Source organism: Platalea leucorodia, assembly GCF_965183815.1.
Source record: "Platalea leucorodia genome assembly, chromosome: 23".
Taxonomy (NCBI): Eukaryota; Metazoa; Chordata; class Aves; order Pelecaniformes; family Threskiornithidae; genus Platalea; species Platalea leucorodia.
Window position 1 is genome coordinate 3226036 of NC_138845.1, and position 9397 is coordinate 3235432.

A 9397-nucleotide genomic window follows, 5' to 3' on the forward strand; every position below is an offset into this window, starting at 1 on the left:
TCTGAAGATATTGAGAGTTGCTAGTGTGGATTTTCAAGAAGCACTTAATTGCCTGTGTCCTGTGGGAACTTCTGGGAACCCTGTTAGACAGCTACCAGCACAGTTAGATGCCTTAATAGCCATAAAGGTTTTTGGACTTCAAAATTTCACAGAATCATAGAATCAGAATGGTTTGGGTTGGAAGGGACCTTTGAAGCTCATCTGGTCCAACCCCCCTGCCATGAGCAGGGACATCTTCAACCAGATCAGGGTGCTCAGAGCCCCGTCCAACCTGGCCTTGAACGTGTCCAGGGATGGGGCATCCACCACCAACCCGTGCCAGTGTCTCACCACCCTCATCTTCTTAGGTAGCTTTAAAAATGCTACTGTCTGATTCTTCTGCTGTTGGGGACAGTTGAAAACTAACTAAAAAAATGAATTCCTCAGTAAAATTTTAAAAAATAGACAGTAAATGTTGCTTGATAAGCAGGCTTCTGCAAGACAAAAGGATGAATGCACGATGGGTCATAGTCTTATTATTGTCAGTTTAACTCATAAGCCGATCCTTTCTCAGTGTGGCGTAAAAACCGGAGCATTCCGATAAGCTTCTACCTTTCTAAAATCTGTCGACTGCTTTCAAATAAGCTTAAAAAGGATACTTGCCCGTGTTCTTGAAGGAGGGCTCAACACAGCTCAGGAGTGTGCCTGTCTGCCAAAAATATATTTGCATATAAATACTGAAGTAAGGCAGGCAGCTGAAAAACATGCATTTCCTCCAGTGAAAGTTATTGTGCCCTCTGTTCTCCTCATTTCTACGTGTCTCTACAAACGAGTTGAGCTCTCTAGCATCCTCTGCCTAGCTAATTGCATTTAAATAGTTACAGGATTTATTATGTGGGCAGCATGATTTTGCATGCCTCCTTCTCTCTGTCTGTCCTCAGCCATCTGTCCATCTCTCCACAATTCCCACCGTAGCAGCTGAGCTCCTGATGTCTTCTCGGGCTCTTCTCATGGTCTTGAAGCCTTCCGAAAATCCTAAAGGGATTTCCCATCTGTGATATTCGTGGCATTTCTCCACTGGTGCCGAGACTACCTTGGCACGAAGACTCCAGAGCTCACTTTCAGTAAGAGTTTGGTCCAACAATAAATGAATTTCCAGTGCCAACCATTGCTCCGGTATCTCGTTTCTGGTAAGGTTTTATTTATCAAAAAGACACAGAGCCTCATCAAAATGCAATTTGCTGAGCCCTGGCTCTAGATTGAGAAACTGCTTCTCAAAGCCAAAGGCAATTTTCCATGTAAAAAGACGACTAAGGGTGTAACATAGGTGTGTTTTGGGAATTGTGAAAGCCGTGCTACAACTTGGCATGAACTACGCCTGCCATGGGGCTTTGGAGTGAAAGATCAAAATAAAGATAAACATAAGCAGGGAAACAACCACAATGGATGAAAGGCGCAAAAAAAAAAGAGTAGTATATCCTAGGGAGACTGTTACTATACCACAAAAGCGTAAGACTTCTTAGTCATTGAGTGCTGCCATTTGGTAGACACAGTTGTATCTTTTTTAATTTTCTCCTGCATTATAGGGCGTGTTTCTGGGTAGGGTCACTGTTTGGCAAATTGAAGATGAAAATCTGTAAACCACGCCATGCTGATGAAGACAGTAACTGTCTCCTCCTTCACGCCCATGCAAACCCAGCCCACCTCCAGAAACAGATAAAAGAGAGCATCTGCTGCCCTCGAGTCAGAGGGACTTACTTCCCTTCTCTTTGCACTCATCTCCTTGCAGCACAACTCCATTGATCTTTCTTATCTTCTCAATTTTTGACTCTGCTTGGAAGAAACAGCCATGTCTCGGCAGTCTGTCTGCAGAAGCTTTGGAGGCGGGAGTAGAAGGGGCTACAGCTCTTGCTCTGCCATCGGTGGTGGCTTTGGAGGAGGTGGCGGCAGAAGCAGGAGCAGCTACAGCTCGTTCTCTATGTCCAGGGGATTTGGAGGTGGCGGACGTTGTGGAGGGTTTAGCAGCAGGAGTCTCCATAACATAGGTGGCAGTGGAAGGATTTCCATGGGTGGATGTTATGGTGGTGGAGGATACGGAGGCAGAATGGGTGGCTTTGGTGGAGGCTACGGAGGAGGAATGGGTGGCTTTGGCGGAGGAATGGGTGGAGGAGGAATGGGTGGCTTTGGAGGAATGGGTGGTTATGGTGGAGGAATGGGTGGTTATGGTGGAGGAATGGGTGGTGGTGGAATGAGTGGTGGAGGAATGGGCGGCTTTGGTGGGCCAGGCTTTGGCATGTCAGGCTTTGGTGGCCCTGGTAGAGGTGGCCCCGGAATCCAGCCAGTGCAGGTTGACCAGACCCTCCTACAGCCAGTCCATGTCGAGATTGATCCCCAGATCCAGCAAGTCAAAAACCAGGAGAAGGAACAGATCAAGACTCTTAACAATCAATTTGCCTCTTTCATTGATAAGGTGAGAGATGGGATTGTGTCTGATTAAGGGTCAAAACTGGGAGGAACTCTCAAGTTCTGCAGAAATGTTGTCCTTTTTGAGCTAAATATCAGCAGGCTGAGGAGCCTGAGCAGAGTCTTTTCATTAAGTACTGCTAGGGAAGAGATGAGAATCTCTCTTCCATACGAGATCAAAGCTATGTCTTCAGGGCTTTAATCCAGCCTGTTGCACCAGGCTCGACTAATAGGTTATTCTTGCAAGCAGGCTCAACGCCTCCAAACATCTTCAGGTTTCAGGCACAAATTTTGCCTTCTGAACCATTTTCTTTCCAAATACCCTCCCATTTAAGTATTCACTAATATAATTGTTTTCTCTTTGTTTTCAAATAGCCAGGCTTTTAAATCTAGACTAGAAATCTAAGCTTTCTATAGTACCTGCAATGGGAATGTACTGGGAGCTGGTGCTACATTTAAAAGCTCCTTTGACTTGAGCATGACTTAGAAATTTCTTCCTTTTCCTGATCTTGCAGTTTAGGCAACAAAAGAAATTAAAAAAAATTGTTAACCGGTTCTCTCATCGTCAAGCAAAGGAGAATCTTTTTACGTGACGAAAGGGTGCCTTGGCTACTGCTGTTGTTTCACGTGTGAGGGTGGATACTCCATGTGTTGGCTTTCAGGTCCGCTTCCTGGAGCAGCAGAACAAGGTCCTCTCCACCAAGTGGGAGCTCCTCCAACAGCAAGGGCCTTCGGGGCCGAGGAAGAACCTCGATGTCATCTTTGAAAATTACATCCAGAACCTGAGGAGGCAGCTGGAGTCAATCTTGGCGCAGAGGGGGCAGCTGGAGTCAGAGCTGCAGAACATGCAGCAATACGTGGAGGATTACAAAACCAAGTAAGTGCAGTGACAGCCTAACCCAGAAAGCAACTCCAGCAACTTGGTCGTCATTTTTCTTCACACACTTGCTTTTTATGGCAAGTGTGGACATAGATTTTTCAGTCTAAATGTTTTATTCTGTTTTTCTTTTTTCTTTTAGCTTGTTTAGTGTGGCCTTAGGCAGGAAAATTCAGGAAACTCAGCTTGTATTTTTACCCTCTGTAGGTATGAGGAAGAGATCAACAGGCGCACGACTGCTGAGAACGAGTTTGTGGTGCTCAAGAAGGTGAGTCACATGCCCTACAAAATGATCGCTTGAATGTCAGGCTTCGAGGGGACTCCCACTTGAATGGGAATTTGGAGAGACTGTAGGATCTGTGGGCTGTTATTTAAAGTCCCTTGGTTTTAATTTGCATAATTGAATAACACCATCACAGCTGCTAACCTCAGTACAGACTGTAATTTCCATGGTCCTGAAGGATTTCCAAGAGGAAGTGATCTGTGATCTTTCCCGTAGGATGTGGACTGTGCCTACATGACTAAAGTCGAGTTGGAAGCCAAGGTGGGAGCTCTGACCGACGAAATCAACTTCCTGAGGTGCATGTACGAGGAGGTAAGAGCTCTCCCTTCCCCTGGGCTGGCTGGAGATGCAGTGAGGAGTGTGGTGGCCAAAGACACGGAGGTTGGCCCATGTGGATTTAGGCTTGAGGGTCACTTGGGCTGCCTGTCTTGGTTGCAGGAGCTGTCTCAGATGCAGACAATCAGCCGGGACCTGTCCGTGGTGGTGTCCATGGACAACAACCGTCACCTGGATCTGGACAGCATCATCGAGGAGGTCAGGCGTCAGTACGAGCAGATTGCGCAGAGCAGCAGAGCTGAAGCTGAGGCTTGGTACCAGAGCCAGGTGAGCTGGGAAGCAGTTAAGGGACGTGGTTTAGAGGTGGACCAGGCAGTTAGGTTAACAGGTTGAACTCAACGATCTCAGAGGTCCTTTCCAACCTTAATGATTCTATGATTCTATGATTCTAAGGAACCCTGGGTGACGGCTAGAGTTTGTAGATAATTTATGACAAAGCGAGACATTTCTTTAAGCTAACGGTGCTGCTGGAGTCCATGCAAGGAAGTCTCAAGAGGATCTGTGTTGCTTTTGAGCGGTCTGACTCACTGTGTTCAAGGTCTCCAGAACCTCACTTTGGTGCATGGTACAAGCCTCTCAATAAAGATGGCCAAAAATGTACCGTAACTAGAAAATTCTTGCCCAAAGTAGCTTTTAAGAAATCAAGGGATGCTTATTAGTGTGACTAAGATCTACTTCAAAGTTCAAAACCATTAATATTTGAGTCTCAGAACCATCTTTTGCACTGAGCTGGGCATCCATGACCAACGTGATAGGTGTTTGCAGCAGCACATGAGCTATGAAACTGTTGACAAATCTTGCCTAGGCATCAGGGAAGATTCGCTAAACGTTTGCTTTGTCTTGGTGCCATCAGTACGAACAGCTGCAGAACACTGCTGGAAGGCACGGGGACAGCCTGCGCAACACCAAGATAGAGATCCAAGAGTTGACCAGGAACGTCCAGAGGCTGCGGGCTGAGATTGAGAACGTGAAGAAGCAGGTAGGAGTTGGCTGGTGTCTCATGGGATGCTGGCATCAGGTTGGACCACAAAGGACCACGTGTGGGGCAGAAATGGTTTCTTCAACCGCCCCTTGTTTACTTCACGTAGATGTTTCCTTTTTTTTTCCTTGACTTCTCCACTTGGGTTTTGAGAGCTGATCCTAAGAGACAAAATGCCCTGAGCAAGTGCCCTTTTTTCTTCCTCAGAACCAGCAGCTGCAGGCAGCTATTGCTGAGGCCGAGGAGCGGGGTGAGATGGCCCTCAAGGATGCCAGGATAAAACTGGAAGAGCTGGAAAATGCTCTGCAGAAAGACAAGGAGGAGCTGGCTCGCTTGCTGAAGGAGTACCAGGAGCTGCTGAACATCAAGATTGCGCTGGACGTTGAGATTGCCATGTACAGGAAGCTGCTGGAGGGAGAGGAGAACAGGTAAACACTTGACCTCTGATTTGAGAGGGATGTTGAGACCTGGGCTGGACACCCTGAGTTTTAATGTTAACAGTTTAATCTCAAACCAGCTCCTTTGGTTAAAATGGGTAGATATGGCTATTGGCACTCTGGGAGACGTTTTGGGTGGTCAGGACTGATAACTGGCATACTCTGCTCACTACAGGTGCTATAACTGCCATTTCATTTCTGTTACGTGCAAATTTTTTAATGATCCTGAAGTATGGAAGAACCTCATCATAAAGAGGAATTGTCAAGGCCTTCCCTCCTTAAATACTTTAGTGATGCCAAAGTTGCTCTTAAAGATGAAACAGGAAAATGATTCGATAATGAAAATGCAGTTCTCAGTTTTCAAGATGTCTTTTTTGTTGGGTAATTAAAATTTACCAATTTCCCTTTGCAGGCTGTGCAACGATGGCATGTCCAACGTCAATGTCTGTAAGTATCTGCATTTGTTGCTTCATGAAGTGGTAGCAGACCTTGTCTTTTTGGAGATACAGCTTGCCCGTGGACAACATGTATGTAACCTGTGCTTCTCTTCCAGCTGTGGTAGGCAGGACCACCATCACTGGAGGCAGAGGAGGCATGGGAGGAGGCTTCGGAGGCGGCAGCGGCATGGGAGGAGGCTTCGGAGGCGGCAGCGGCATGGGAGGAGGCTTCGGAGGAGGCAGCGGCATCGGCATGGGAGGAGGCTTCGGAGGCAGCAGCGGCATGGGAGGAGGAATGGGCGGAGGCGTCTGTGGAGTAGGAGGAAGCTTTGGAGGTGGAAGCATGGGCGGCAGCTGTGGAATGGGAGGAGGAATGTACAGCGGCGGCTTCTCCTCTGGAAGTGGAAGGATGTGCGGCTCTGGAGGTGGCAACTTCAGCTCCGGTGGGGGATCGTCCTCTGTACGGAGATGTGTCACGACCACCTCCGTCAAATCCTCAGGAGTGAGATTCTGAGCCCCAAAGCCAGATTGAAAAAGGAAAGAAGCATCTCCTACCTTCTCCCAGCAGCAGCCCAGCCTTCTTCAATCCAGCTCCGGTGTCCCGCAATGAAATGAACTGTGTCCCTCACAGCCCACCACAAATCGGCTCGTCTCCGTGGCTCTGTCCCATCAAGGGAGTCTCGTGGCAATGCCACGTCCCGTTAGCAGCCCTGGCAAGCTGCTCGTTAGCCCCAAGCCCAGTGATGAAATAATCTCCTGGGCAAAGAAAAATCTCACCTGTGGATGCCCAGCACGGAGAGCTGATTTACAGGAGGGAGATGCTCTGCCTTTCTTGCTGGGTTGTACAGTTCTGGCTGCCTCGTGGCAAATGTGTATAAAACTCCTCTTTCTTCTTCTGTCCTCATGTTCCTTCCTCGATGGCCGTATCCCTGGGGCGCTTCTGCATGCAGTACATCCTGCTGCTTCCATTCACTAGCCTTTGGGGTCAGGGTAGATGTGGGGCAAGCGGGACTCGTCCCATGGCAGAGCTGGGAGGGAGCACCCCCTGTGACATGGAACAAGATGTACTGTCCCCACCTCCCTTCCTCTTCTGTTTGTGGGATGTCCTACTTCCTCGGGATGTTGCCATTCTCAATAAATTGCAGAGAACATTCACTACGTCTTTGTGTCATTGGTTTGGGAGCCACTTCTAGGCCAGGTGGTTTTAGTTGTTGGGGAAGGAACTTGGTGGGAAGGTGTGGGTTGTTCTGTTCACCGTGTCGTGATTTGCTTTGAGGGAACCGAATGGGTGTGTGGATGGAGCTAGGGACGTGTCCAAGCACGGGTGATGCCTCTTGACTCTTACCAGTCATTGCAGTGCCTGAAAGCACAAGCCCATACATGGAATGGTGGGGTTATGAATGCTCCAGTCAAGGAATGTGCAGCAATTCAGCTGAGGCAGGAGCTCCGTCCTAGAATTCGTGGCTCAGCCATTGGATCAACCAATGCATTTGAGCACCCTCTCATGACATTCCCTTCTGATCATCTCCCAGTGGAGCACGTATGTGTCATGGGATATGTGTTAAGGGGCAGTGGCATTGTGGGCGGCTGTGGGAGGGCAGGGCTACGGCTGCCTGTAAGCATGGATATGGACGTTGGCCAAGCACCTACCCGCTGGGGTCCAAGCAGGCTGTGGCCAGGCAGGCTGCACAGCTCGGCACCCTACGAGCACCAGGACTGCTTGACAACCACTAACTCATCCTCCCCTTCACTGAACAGTTCCAGTGGGAACACGGAGGGCCGGGAAGGCACGATTCATCCCCAAACCGTGGGCTCAGGGACCCATCGGCTCCCTTGGGAAGTCAGCTGAGACCCCCCAGTGTCTCCTCTTTACACTGAGAGCAAGTGGGAGAGCTTTGGTGTAGCTCGGGGAGGGGCTACGGGGGAAGAATGTTGGTGTGTTTGATCCGTGCTGCAGTTCCTCCACCACAAGAAGAGATCAAAGAGACAGAAACCGCTTTCAGGAGTGGTTCTGGAGTCCCACAAGAACCTGTTGTGAGCTGCCAGTGTCCCCGTAGCAGGTCAGGAAGCTGCAGAGCTAGGAAGAGGTCCAGGCAAGGCAGCGGGGAATGGTTACAGGGCTCTTGGAAGAGGACCTTCAATGTGCTTTGAAGCCCAGCAGAGGTGTGCTAGGGCTGGGGAAGGTGGTTGGGTTTGGCTCAAACAGAAGACGATGAGAAGGCAATGCCTCTGAGAAGCTGGGGCTGTGCCAAGAGCACTTTGGGGTTTGGCGTGGGGCAAGAATCACCTGTTTGTGTTCTTAATTTTAAGACTCTCTTTCTTCTCAGCTTTAAAATGTGAAACACAGCATTGTAGGCATTGTTGTGAGGAACCATTGCGACATCCTCCGCTATGCTGCCAGACTCTCTTTGCTGTGTGAGATCTGAAGCTGCAGCCTGGCTTGGTCTCCATCTATGTTTTCTGCAGAGTTTACATTTTGCTCGGTCTTGATAATTTCAGTGCATACAACTGCTTGTGTAAGAGATCTGAAGGAACGGCTGGAGCCTAGGTTTGGTATTAATTCTTAACTGTAGGAGGCTGAAGTGACTCCAGGTTTGGTATAATCTTCGCATCTTGTCTGAAGACGTCAGAGTGACTCAATCTGGGCGTCTTATCTGGACCTGCTGAATGTGGTCAGCATCCAGGCATTTGGCTGACTTGACAGATCTTCCCCCTCGTCCTGGAGCCGCCACGTGGGATGTTACAACCAAGTCACGCCGCCTTCTGAGAAAGGCAGCTACCGTGCGTTTGGCAATCTGGAGGGAGGCCATGAGAAGAGGCGACCTCTTTTCTCTAAGAACCCAGTTACCCTACACCTCCCTGGGACTGCTCATCATGAGCGAGTGCACTCGACTCCAGAATCGCCTGGAGCACTTAACTCTCCGTTTTGGAGATAGCAACCGAGAAACAGGACCCTCTTCAGTCAAGCTGCTTATGAGTGGGAAGGTGTCCCCTCCCTGCTGCAGGGATGGCTGCCCGTTCTCCAGCTGCAGCCTGTTGCAGAGGGCAGGCCACACACATCTGGATAACCCTTGTCCAACCGTGACTTGAGTCCCTCAAGGGTAGGATAAACCCTTGTCCAACCGTGACTTGAGTCCCTCAAGGGCAGAATAACCCTTGTCCAACCATGACTTGAGTCCCTCAAGGGCAGAACAACCCTTGTCCAACCATGACTTGAGTCCCTCAAGGGCAGAACAACCCTTGGCCAACCGTGACTTGAGTCCCTCAAGGGTAAAATAACCCTTGTCCAACTGTGACTTGAGTCCCTCAAGGGCAGAACAACCCTTGTCCAACCATGACTTGAGTCCCTCAAGGGCAGAACAACCCTTGTCCAACCATGACTTGAGTCCCTCAAGGGCAGAATAACCCTTGTCCAACCATGACTTGAGTCCCTCAAGGGCAGAACAACCCTTGGCCAACCGTGACTTGAGTCCCTCAAGGGTAACGTCCCCCACTCCCCTGTGCCCCGTTCTGAGAAGAGACTGTGCTGTCAGGCTGCCTCCCTCTCAGGGACGCTCGATGGCATTTCCATTTCTGATTCCTCTACTGGCCTTTGAAAGTGATTCT

At 49.3% G+C, this 9397-nt stretch overlaps 1 protein-coding gene across 1 annotated transcript; it reads left to right on the forward strand.

Annotated features, from left to right (window-relative positions):
* Nucleotides 1-1828: 1828 nt before the first annotated feature.
* LOC309600243 (keratin, type II cytoskeletal cochleal-like) lies at nt 1829-6305 on the forward strand (the record flags this gene model as incomplete). Its single annotated transcript, XM_082332381.1, has 9 exons — nt 1829-2449; nt 3105-3319; nt 3527-3587; nt 3819-3914; nt 4041-4205; nt 4792-4917; nt 5125-5345; nt 5767-5801; nt 5908-6305. The coding sequence occupies 9 exons, from the start codon at nt 1829-1831 to the stop codon at nt 6303-6305; spliced, it is 1938 nt and encodes a 645-aa protein (XP_082188507.1).
* Nucleotides 6306-9397: the final 3092 nt, after the last annotated feature.